The sequence below is a fragment of the Otolemur garnettii genome, unplaced genomic scaffold, assembly GCF_000181295.1.
Source record: "Otolemur garnettii isolate 467f Iridium unplaced genomic scaffold, OtoGar3 scaffold00242, whole genome shotgun sequence".
Classification (NCBI taxonomy): Eukaryota; Metazoa; Chordata; class Mammalia; order Primates; family Galagidae; genus Otolemur; species Otolemur garnettii.
Genome location: NW_003852637.1, coordinates 926,462 through 939,628, shown reverse-complemented (window position 1 = coordinate 939,628; position 13,167 = coordinate 926,462). Strand labels below are relative to the sequence as shown.

At 34.9% G+C, this 13,167-nt stretch overlaps 1 protein-coding gene across 1 annotated transcript in view; it reads left to right on the top strand.

Moving 5' to 3' along the window:
* The window catches only part of IMMP2L (inner mitochondrial membrane peptidase subunit 2), an 898,438-nt gene extending 895,480 nt beyond the window's left edge, over positions 1-2,958 (top strand). Inside the window, exon 6 of the mRNA XM_003802241.3 lies at positions 2,412-2,958. Coding sequence (XP_003802289.1) covers positions 2,412-2,531 — 120 coding nt within the window. The 3' untranslated portion in view covers positions 2,532-2,958. The remainder of the gene's footprint in view (positions 1-2,411) is intronic.
* The last annotated feature ends 10,209 nt before the right edge of the window (positions 2,959-13,167 follow it).

Genomic DNA, 13,167 nt, shown 5'->3' with positions numbered 1-13,167 from the left:
ATTCCTTGCTAACATAAACCAAAGTACTTTAAAGAAATGCCTAATTTAGGTGGGACAGGCATAAAGTACAAGGTAAGCCTGCAATAACTTGCGGTCCCCAAAGGTAAAGAAGTCTTTAAAGGCTAATGGTGACATGTCCAAAGGATACACAGCACACTCTGACGGAACTTAGGACATTTGAGCATCAATCAACCAATCAAACACATGCTAACAGGTTTTGGCTTAAGAACAGGATCTTTGACATTAAAACAGAGGCAGTTGGGATTGAGAGAGAAAGTGCTTTTTTTGAGACGGGTGCCAGCCAATAAATATGAAATAAATATTAGAATTAGAAAATCACTGTCTTTGTAATCTCTAATTAATAATGGATTCAGACAGAATCATGAATGGATATTAAAATAATTAGATGAAATGTTGACATACAGACTACTTACATTATTTCAAAATATCCTACAGATTACTTATTAATTAAAAAAGGGAAAAATGTTTATTTATAATGGAGAAATCTGGTCAACATCACCTTAATCAACTGATTAAACTTAGCATCTCAATAATGGGACAAACCAACATTTTGTGCCCCAATGTGATGGAATGGGAAGAATACAATATAAATATAATATGAACTATATTGTACTCTTCCCAAAAAAATTTAACTTGTATCTATTCATGAGAGAAAAAAAATCAAGCAATCCCTGATGTGGGACATTTTACAAGGCAAATGTAACCTGATGCAAACTAATGACCACCAAATTCACTGTGTGATCATTGAGTTTATCTTAAATTTTAAAAATAAAGTGGCCATAAAAGATATTATTGAGACCGTTAGCACATTTAGAATGTAGACTCTGCGTAAGTAATATTACTGTATCAATATTAAATATCTTGCATGTAATAATGCTATTGTGTTCATGTAGGAAAAAGTTTTAGTTCTTAGGAGATATATGTTGAAATTTTTAGAGATAAATTCAACATGATAACTTTCATATAATTCAGAAAAAATATATGTGTGCATACACGAGTAATGAGAACGAAAATGAGTGCCACAAAATGTAAATAAGCAGTGACTTTTGATGGAGCTGTTTCTTGCACCACACTTTTAAATCTTCTTGGGTTTGATTTTTCCAAATAACAAGTTAAAGAAAAATCTTTTATTGAGCCCATGGGCTTCTTGCTACCCTTTAGGCTTATTCTGTTTGCATTCCAAGTTGTTAAGGGTTTTTATTTCTTCCCATTTCTTCTTTAAAAAAAACAAAACAAAATAAAAAAGCCCCAATGTGTTTCTGATTATCTTTTTGGAAATCTTTCCCTAACATGCAGCACTGCTTTGAATCCCTGGACAAGATGCTTTTTTAATGCATATGATAGTAAATAAAAGAGCTTCAGTGAAAGAAATGTTTTATATTAATCCCTGCAGAGTCCTAGTTTACAGGAAAAATATTTGAAAATAAAATGGCAGATAAAATGGACATGTATATTCGTTTTATAGCCGACACTCAAAAATATGTGCTAACCATAAGAAGATTATGTAAGCTTCTAAATACCATTAAAATATTACCTGATAATAACAACCACCACCACCAGAAGACAGACTTCTAGGCCCTTCCTTCAACCTATCCAAGGGTAATTTCTGAAGGTAAGACCCTTATCTGCATTCTGAAAAAGTTTGCCACATTTTCCTGGTTGCTGAAGTTGGTGTATTTAAAGAAATTTCAGATGAGTAAGGGCTCCCTAAGTCTTCTAGGAAAATCCCCTCCCTTGCTTTTTCTTCCATCCCGTGGGATCTCTGCTGAGCTCTGCAGATGGTGGTTCGTCACCATCTGCCATGATCTTGATATATTTTTCTTTTCCATCTCTATCTATCCCACCTTGTCTGGCTTTCCCTTGGTTTTCCCCCTCTCTTCATGAGTACTAGTTCCCTGTTGCTCAGTGCACTCTCCATGGAGACAGCCCACCCAGTCTCACACCTAACTCATGCTGCTCAGATAGTAGGTGGCACAATGTTTTTCACCAAATAAAATTTTTTCTGGTCCCTCTGAATTGTCCATAAAGAAAAGTCTTTCGGAGATACTAGGAACTCTACAGAAAATTTTGAGAATGTAAAACAGATTTCACTTGGTAGCTCTATGACTCTTAGTTTTCTCATCTGTAAAAGAAAGATAATAAGAGAATGAATGTCAGATGTTTTTTGTGAGGATTAATGGAGTTTACACACATACTGCCCCCAGAAACATGCTATAGGTGTTTATTGTTTTTTTCTTTGTATTTCAATGGACACAAAAGCTGTTTTCTGTTTTTAATCATCATCACCTTTCCATGGAATGTCAGGCCTAGATCAAAATTTTGTTTCAAGATATTAGTAATGATCCTTATAAAATGATTTCTTTGTTGCTTTATGTTTTTCATGGATTCAGATTTCCCTGGGACTTCTGCATGCCCATGCTACACATATCCTGTGGCCTCCAGAGCGCTGGCAGAAATTGGAATCTGTTCTTCCTCCAGAGCGCTTACCCGTATGGAATGAAGAGGATTGACCTGAGCTGTTGGGATTGGACGCCCAGTTACTATAAGAAGGATAAAGAAAGGGAACCTCCAAAAGGGAAAAGCTTCCAGCAATACAACGCTGTGCAAGAAACATTTCTATCACATTAAGATAATCACAGACCTTTGAGAATATGAAAATATTGTACCCATAAGTCTTAATGGGGTTAATCTTAAATTATTTGTTTTGCATGCTTATTCTACTGATTGTTTGGTTTTTTTGGTACTTCTGCTGAGAGAATTCAAAAATTAATATTTGACAGAAATCATTTATTTGCCATTTACTGTTAAGATGGAACAAGAAAAAACATATATGTGATGATAGGAATTACTTTGATTGTGATTGTCATTATCTACAATGTAGTAACTGCCAACTATGAAGAAGAGTAAACTATAATATTAAAATAAAACAGTGATTTATACAGGTCTTGTTTTGAGTGTTTAATTATCACTTAGTGTACACATCCATTAGTGAGGAATATATTATCTTTTCTGGAAGATAATATATTATATTCTGAAAAAATTATAGAAAAGGAGAACCAATTCTATCAATATGTCCATACAAGCAAACCTTTTGGCAGCACTTTTTGAACCAAAACTTCACTGTTTGCAGTGAACCATTTATCAGCATTTCATTACTATTTGGTCAAAAGTTCTAAATGAAATGGGGAAAAAAAGGAAAAAATGCACTCCAGATCAACCAAGTTTCGTTTCCCTCCGCCAGTGATTTCTCAGTGTTCATGCTTCTAATACAGACATCACCAATTGCCACAGGGAGTAGCAGGGGACTAACAGATTCTGTAGTTTATATAGATAATGAGGTAAATCCACTGCGCACAAGTCTGTATTTATAAAGCCTTTCTTCTTTTTCTCTCCCATTGGTTAGGTTTGTGCTGAAGGAAACAAACCTCTGTATCAATTTTCTCTGTTCCCTTGGTCTCTTTTACTTCTGTTTTATCGGCAGACAAGATCCCAAATAATGACTAGCCATCTTGCAAATGTGGAAGCTAACTCATTATTAGCTGGTAGAAACAGAGTGCGCAATAGCAAAAACACACCTATTAAGAACATATGTTACCACTAACAATTTAGCATTAGCATCACGATAGCTCATTCAACCAACATCCGGGAGTACTTATCCTCGTATACTAATGTTGGTCAAAATTGTTTTCAAAAGCATATCTGCTTAAAATCCTTCTGTGGATCTTCATTGCCCCTCTCAGTTCTTCAATTCCATTTCCTCTCTATCCAACTGGAACTTCATAATCTTGGTTTTTAATTGCAGTTTGCAAAATATTCATGCTGCTTCAAGGCTTTTAATTTTTTTTTTCCTCTTGGCCAAGTACATTCCCTGGGATTATATGTAAAATATTTAGTGCTTAAGGGTATCAACCCTTTACTTGCTGGATCACAGGAAGGTCTGACCATCATGGAAGAGGGATTGGGGGATACTCAGGGCAGATAGAGTAAGGAGCAGGTACAGGGCAGTGTGGAGTAACTGCCATTTACAAATGGAACAAAAGAACTTAATATTTTACCAGTTTAGCAAACTGATTATCAGTCTTGCTACGTTATTGACAACCTGTGTCATTCTTGGTCAAACTATTAAGACTGTAAATCTTTAGAAAGATGATAAATGCTCTTTCTATTCTCTTTTATATTCTCTAGCCATCTAGCACATCACCAGCAGAGTATGCCTAATCTATGCCAAATGCTTGCTGGTTTTTTAAAATTATTATTTCAAAATATTACAAGGTTATAAATGTTTTTGGTTACATAGATAACTTTTTCTATGCTTGAGTGAGGGTTATAAGTATTCCCATCATCCAGATAGTGGTTCATTGTACCTGTTAGATTCATACTTATCCCCCCCCCCACTCCTCCCTTCTTGATTTCTACTGAGTTTCACTTCCCTCTCTGCACATATGTGCTCATTGATTAGTTCCAATTTAATAGTGGTATGTGTGGTGTTTGTTTTTCCACTCTTCAGATACTTCACTTAGAATAATGGTGTCTAGGTATAGCCAAAATGTTGCAAAAGGCATTAATTCATCCTTCTTTGTGGCTGAGTAGTATTCCATGATAAACATATACCACATTTTCTTAATCCACTCATAAATTGATGGGCACTTGGGTTGATTCCATATCTTTGAATTGTGAATTGTGCTGTAATAAACATTTGAGCACAGGTGTGTTCTTGATAAAATGACTTCTTTTCCTTTGAATAAATACACAATGATGGGATTGTTAGTAAAATAGTAGGTCTATTTTGCTTATTGGAGGAATCTCCATTTTGTTTTCCATAGAGTTTGCACTAATTTGAAGTCCCACCACTAGAGTATAAGTGTTCTTTTCTCTCTACATTAATAACAGCCTTTATTGATTTTGAGCTGTTTTTAAAAAGCCATTCAAACTGGAATAAGGTTCAATGTGGTTTTTCTTTTTTTTTCACAGCAGAGTCTCACTTTGTCACCTTAGTAGAGTCCTGTGGTGTCATAGCTCACAGCAACCTCCAACTCTTGGGCTCAAGCAATTCTCTTGCCTTAGCCTCCCATGTAGGCTATAGGCACTATAGGACTATAGGCACCCGCCACAATGCCCAGCTATTTTTAGAGATGAGGGTCTCACTCAGACTCAAGCTAGTCTTAAAACTGTGAGCACAGGCAATCTACCCACCTCAGCCTCCCAAGTTTTGGAATTACTGGTGTGAGCCACTGTGCCCAGCTCTCATTGTGGTTTTAGTTTTCATTTCTCTGATGATCAGTGACATTGAACATTTCTTCATATGTTTATTGATCATTTGTCTATCTTCTTTTGAACAGCTTCTATTTGTGTCCTTTGTCCACTTTTTAGTGGGTTATTTCTTACTGATTTGCTTGAGTTCTTTGTAGATTCTGGTCATTATCATTTTATCAGATGTATAAGCTTGCAAATATTTTCTCCCATTCTGTAGGTCATCTGTTCTATTGGCTATTTCCTTATCTATGCAGTGCTTTTTTATTTAATAACTCCCATTTATTTATTTTTGTTGTTGTGATTGTCATTTCAATCTCCCTCTTCTCAGGATCCCCACCCCTTTAGCTTGAGTGGATTGTTCCTCTGTTCTCACTCATGAAGGATCCTTCTATCTTGCCTCACACCCAGTCTCATGGCCCTGCTAGGCCTAGCACCACCAACCCTGTTCCAACTGTCTTACAGCCACTCCTTCACCCCCTGATGTATGTTGAGTAACTCAGCTCAAGACTGACTTACTCAGAAACCCAGCTCCAGGCAAGTTAGTTGCTATACTATCTGGTACACACATTCACCAGGAATCCATGACTGCATGGGAACCATTCATGTGCATATTGTCTTCCCTACTAGACTATGAACTAGTCCAGTCCAGGGCAAAGTTTATCTTCCTCAACTTGGTAATATAATTGCATATCATTGACAATAAAATTCTGTCAATATATGGATGCTATGAACTATGTTCAGGATTGAATAATCAAGGCAAATAACTAAAAAGATTCTTATTATCTACTGATAGAGGGTGGGAGGAACTAATAAAGATGAAAACAGTTAACATACAATTTAGCAATAGATACAGGACATGGAATAGGTATCATGGGAGCAGACATGGTGGGATTCTAATTCCATCTGAGGAAATGGGGGGTTGGTAACCCTTACCAGAGAGGTGCCCTGGGTGGAACCTTCCAGGATGAGTGTAGTTGCCCTGCTGTGAATTAAAAACAATGCATATTCCCACACTTTTCACCACTTAAAAAAATTGATTCAAGGTGGATAAAAGATTTAAATCTAAGGCAGAAAATGATTAAAATCCTAGAAGCAAGTGTGGGAAAAACTCTTGAAGATGTCAGCTTGGGGAAAGATTTAATGAAGAAGTCTTCCATGGCAATTGCAATAACAAAAAAAATTAACAAATGAGACTTAAGCCAAAAAGTTTCTGCACAGCTAAGGACACAACAAAGCAAATAGACAACCTTCAGAATGGGAAAAGATATTTGCATATTACAAATCTAACAAAGGCTTGACAACTAGGATCTATAGAGAACTCAAATTAATCAACAAAATGAGCAAGGAATCCCATCTATTACTGTGCAAAACACATGAACAGAACCTTTTTTGAGGAAGATAGAGGAATGGCTAACAAACATATGAAAAAATGCTCATGGTCTCTAATCATCAGAGTAATGCAAACCAAAACCACCCTGAGATATCTCCTAACCCCAATAAGATTAGTCCTGATCAAAAAGTCCCCAAAGTTGTGGATGCTGACACAGATGTGGACAGAATGGAACACTTTTACACTGTTGGTGGGACTGCAAATTAACAACCTCTGGAAAGAAATATGGAGAATCCTCAAAGAACTCCAATTAGCACTCCCATTTGACCCTGCAATTCCACCACTAGGCATCTACCCAGAAAAAAAAAAAAAATTATCATAAGGACATTTGCAATAGATTGTTTATCCCAGCTCAATTTACAATCGCCAAGATGTGGAAATATCCCAAATGCCCATCAACCCAGTAATGGATTAACAAACTGTGGTATATGTATACCATGGAATTCTATTCAACCATAAAAAAAAGATGGAGACTTTACGTATTTTGTATTAACCTGGATGGAACGGAAACACATTCTTCTCAGTGAAGTATTACAAGAATGGAAAAAACAAATATCCAATGTACTCAATAATAATATGAAGCCAGTAGACAATCTAATTCATGCCCATGTAATAGAAAAACTTATTTCAAGAGAGGGGGAAGTGAGGTGGGGGTTTGGAGTACTTCCACTGAATGGGCACAATGTAAGGGTACACCTTTTTGGTGCAGGACAGAGGTACAAAAAGGACTCTACCCAACAAATTCAAATTTTGTGATTTGGTTGTTTGCACCCTTACATTAACCTGAAATTAAAAAAAATACATGTAAAATGATTTCAGTCACTTTGTTCCACTTTAACATTACTGCCAATTAACTGTCCTGTCAAAGGAGTGTATATTAAGTTTCATACATGTAATCTATAGGATGTAAAATAGTGATTGTACCTCAGAAAGATTAAGATCTATAATTAAATTTTTTCCCACTTTTTGCAAAAGTCACGTCAAACAATTTTACCAAATCCATAAAAGTATGTTTTATATGGAGGAACTTTTAAACTTAATTAAATTCTACTACCGAATTAGCATGCTCACTTTTGCCTTTAATATATAGCTTCTGAATTCAGTGTTCAGAACAAAAGGAATTTGAAGAGAAAATTTATTCTTTCGATGCAGAACTAACTGGTGTGCATTTATTGGAATAGAGTGGAGACTGGTCTTTGAAAATGGAACTTAAAAAGTATTTCAGAGGCCTGGTGCAGTGACTCATGCCTGTAATCCTAGCACGCTGAGAGGCTGAGGTGGCTGGATTGCTTGAGCTCAGGAATTTGAGACCAGCCTGAACAAGAGTGAATGTTCTCTAAAAATAGCTGGGTGTTGTGGCAAGTGCCCGTAGTCCCAGCTGCTGGAGAGGTTGAGGCAGGAGGAACTCTTGAGCCCAGGAGTTTGAGGTTGCTGTGAGCTATGATGTTACAGTGCTCAACACCATGGTGACTGAGACTGTCTCAATAAAAAAATTTCATAATCCTTATATTTTTTAATCCCAATATTTTAATTATTGTATAATCAACTATAATCCCAAGTAGAAATATTTTTCAAAGTTTTACCTTCAATAATACTAGTCTAAAGCATAAGAATGTTTACATTTTTTTCTCTTCTTTCCTAGTCCACATCCTTAACTCCCTTCAGATCTGTACTCAAACTGTTTGACTCCTCATAGGGCATCCTTGGTCATCCTTCCCAAAGCAGCACCACCACTTTGTCACTTTCTCTCCCTCTACACTACTTCATTTATTTAGTAGCACTCTCACTGTCACTACATTATGTTATTTCTTGATTCTTGAATGTAAAATTCATTTTACATGAATATATGTATGAATGCATGAATGAGTGTATGTAATTTGTGTTACTCAGAATGTATTGCAATGGCTAGAAGAGTGTCTGATGCATCCTCATCAACACTATCACACTCACATCACACTCTTCTTTCTTGTATTGCATTTCTGTTCAATTTAGTTACTTTCTTTACACTTTCCTCATTATTCACATTTTTGGATCTTTTAATTTCTTATTCCATGTCTATAATCTTCTTTTAAATTATTTTTGTTTCTTTGTTTCATAATTAATTCTGCATTCTGGCAATGTTTGTCAGATTTATCTTTCCTATCACTAATTTGGTTTTCCATAATATGAATATGCATTTTACTATTTCCAACATTAATTTTACTTATTTTCTTGCATATTTCATTTACTTATATTCTTTTTTATCGTGCCTTTTCTTAAATGATAGCTGTAACATACTATTTTAGCACATTGAGGAAAGAAAATGTTTGGTTTCTACAGTTCTCCCTTTTTTTTTTTTGAATAGTAATCTTACTTTACGGAAATAATTGCTTTCAGGATCTATGATGTGATTTTTAAAATATACATTGCAGAAATTTTTTCACTGTCTTATTTTTTTTTACTTTATTGTCACTTGACTTTGATCGCTGATCTCTCTGTCCTACTGTTGAGAAGTCAGGAGTCTCAATTCTGGAGCTATAGAGTTTCAAGCTGAAAGGGTAGCTTTTTAGTTCCACCTGCCCTAACTTAGGTGTCGGTAGATATCCTTTCCTGAATCTGGAATCAAAGCACTGGCTAAGTGTGGGTCAGGGTTTATATATCATCTCTACAGAACAACATCACTTAGAACCAGAGTAGCCTTGGCTGCTCCTGAAAATATACTCTATGTTGAGTGCTTTTTAAAATGTTTTTATTTTTATTTTTAATAAACAGTGATTGCTTGATATTACAGACCTGTCAGAGAAAAATATAATGACCCAAGCTTACCAATAATGTCCTAAACTCCTTAACTCCTTATAAACTCCCCATCCTTAAACAAAAATTATGTGTGTATACACACAGAGAGATGTATTTTACACACACATATGTGGATATAATACATATTTTCTTTTACTAAGAGGGAAAAAATAAAATAGTATGTTACATATAAAACAAATCATATCTTCAAATGCTACATATTTATAAGATTCCACTCAATATTTAACTATGTAGAAAATTCTAATTTTAATCAAAATAGAACTATAACTATAACTTAAGGAAAACAAATTTTCTGTCTTAGTTTATTTACCATGCTATAACAAAATATATTAGGTAGATTATAAACAAGAAAAGTTTATTTGCCACAGCTTTGGAAGTTGGGAAGTCCAGGATCGAGGCACCAGCATATTTACTATCTGACTATCTGACAAGGGTCTTCTTTTTTCATAGACAAATGTCTTACAGTTACCTCTTATAACAAAGACAGCAAACAAGTTCACTCAGGTCTCTTTATAGGGCACCAGTTCCATCCAGGGGGCTTCCATCTCATAATCTAATCACTCTCCAGTGTCCCCACCTCCTAGTACTATCACCTTGGTGGTCCTGATTTCAACATATCAATTTGGAGCTGTGGGATAAACATTCAGACTATATCACGTTCCTAATATAGACAATGTCAGGACCTCAAATCACACTAAGTTCATGTAGCAACCACTGCATTTTGTGCCATCTTTGTCATTTTAAAATTATATTTATTTATTTATACTTATATAAATATATATATAATACATATAATATATTACTATTAATATGATTATACTGTTTTTTCATACAGTCAATATTTTTAAAATTTACTTATGTATTTACAGTTCATTTGTTATACATTTTTGAGCCTCCAACTGGAATTAATTTCCTTTTGCCTGAGGAACTCCCTTTAGAATTTTCTTTGCTGAGGGTCTGCTAATGATTCATTCTTTCAGGTTTTGGTTGTTTGGAAAGCATTTATTCTTAAAATATATTTTCACTGAATTTAGAATTCTAGCTTAGCAATTATCACTTTGAAGATAATATTCCATTGTCTGCTATCTTTTTTGTTTCTTTGTTTTGAATCAATCTTCTTGTTCCTGTATTAATGATAATAAAACTGCTATTTTCTGTCTGCTTTTATAATTTCTTTTGCCTATGGTCTACTACATTTTGTCATGTGCTTAAATGTGATTTTCTTTTTTATCCCCAATTTGATATTTTGGAGATATTTGTTAAATTTCTTGGATATATATTTTGATGATTTATACCAAATATGGATATTTTTAAGGCTTCATTTCTTCAAATATTTTTCTTACTATTTTTTTCTCTTTTGGCATCCCAATTATGCATACACTAACTGCTTGATAGGTACCACAGGTTACTGAAGAACTAATCAATTTTTAAAATCTTTTTCTATTTGCATTTCAGATTGTATAGTTAATATTGTTCTGTGTTTTAAGTTCATTGATTCTGCCCTCTGCCGTTGCTTTTTTTTTTTAAACCTATCCAGTGAATTTCTCATTTCAGTCTAAGAATTTTCTTATAGCTTTCATTTTCCTCTTTAGAGTCTGCCTCTATTCGCATATGATGACCATTATTCCTTTAAGTCATTGACCATATAGATAATAGTTACTTTAAAAACTTCTCTGCTAACGTCTCTGGATTATCTCTGGATCAGTTTCTATTGATTATTATTTCTCTTGATTATGGTCAAAATTTTCTGTGTCTCATATATTGTAGATGTTCTTGATTCTGCTGTTTTCATCAGAACATTAAATTTTGTTCTGGTAAGTAGATATATTACTAAAAATTTTTTTGAATTTATGTGGTGGTTTGGTTTTATACTTTGTGTGGACATATCTGCCTTGGATTTTCCAATAGTCATGGAACATAACCTTTTTCTTAAGATGTAGCCCTTCTGGAGTTTCTGTGGAAAGCCAAAGGTGCTTATCAAGCCCCTCTAACTTGGCAGGATTCCAATTCTAAAATCTGTCTCCCTTGTGATGTGCAACAACGGAAATCCCTGCTTCGCCTTCACAGCGCTTACAGATGTTGCTATCCACTGCCCTGCTTGAAATCTCTCATGTCCAGGTCCCATTCAGGGGTTAGTCAAGGATTTTAGGAGAAATTATGAACAGATATGAGGCCTTCTTCATCTCCTTTCTAGGATTTCCCCCTCAATCTTCAGTCAGGCAGCCCAATTCTATATTCTGACACTTCCACCCAGTAAGATTTGTTTGTTTCTGTTTGATCCTAGCTGTCCATGCCATGCGAAATAGAGAATATCCTCAGGGGAAAAAAGTTGTGTTAATGTAGATCCCACCCAATTTAGTTCGCTTCCTTCAATGTTGGACCCACTCCAGCTTCTGCCTATCTTTGGCTATGCTACAGTAATTTTAAGTGGTTTTAAAGTATATACCCACAATTTATAATTGTTATCTGTGGAGAAATTGGTATAAGCTACCATGTTATTTTTAAAAGGGGACTGAGCTCTAGGCATGGTTTTCTTTATTTATCCTTCTTGCCATTCTTAGTGATTGCAGAATTTAGGACTAAGTGTTTTCCATTAATTTTCAAAAAATTGCAACCATTATCTACTCAAAATTTGTTTCTATGTCATTCTATCTTTTCTACTTTCTTAATTTTAATTACACAGATGACTTTAATCTGTATGTCTCCTCTATATTTTCCCTCTGTTTTAATCCTTTTTTCTGCCTGCTTCCATTTAGATTTTTCTTCTGGCTTATGGTTCAGTTCACGAATTCTCTCTTTGGTTATATCTAAATGGCTGTTAAATCATCCATCACATTCCTAATTTCAATTATTATATTTTTTAATACTATAATTTCCATTTGATTCTCTTTATAATTCCTAGTTTTTGGCTAACATTTCTCATTTTATCATCTATTTCTTGAACATAGTAGTATTTTTATTACATTTACATATTTACATGATCACATCAATATTTGGATTTCTCATATATCTGTTTCTATTGTCTGCTTCTCCCCCTGAAGTTTGGTCAATTCTTAAAATTTTGTTCACTTATGTGCTTTTAAATTCACTTTGAAAAAACCACACTTAAAAAATTTTAGAGATAATTTGAGGCTATTAAAAGATAATGTTAGAAATAATTTGATAAATATTAACTTCTACCAAAGTGGGTTTATTTTTACTTTTTCTTAACTCTCCCAAGATATATCATGTTGGGGTCCTGCCCTGAGAGCAGCATCTGCTGAGACTCGTAGAAACTGGTGGCAAGCAACTGAACATTGAGTTAGAAGTGATGGTAAAGAAAGACAAGAGACATAGAGGAGAATTAAAAGTGGGAGCTCAGGGGTCCATTGCCTGTTGTGGGATTCTAGCAATGGCTCAGAGTGTTTGCTTCACTCTAAATTTATTGAAGTCTATTGCCCAGCCGGTAAGATGAGGGAGGAAACAAAGGGGTTCATGGATTAATGTTATCAGCTTCTATTGTTATTATTAACCTTAAGGGTAGGCTTCAGTAATTTGAAATCTGAGCTTTGTATTGGGAGAGCCTCCTGCTTAAGGTCACACACACAGATTTCTAGGGAGGTGTTAAGCTCCACTAGTTCTCTGTGGAGTAAAATGCCACCAGTGTTAATCTCCTCTGAGGGATTGGTGGGAAGGAGGCATTTTCTTCCCTTCACCACCACAGAGGA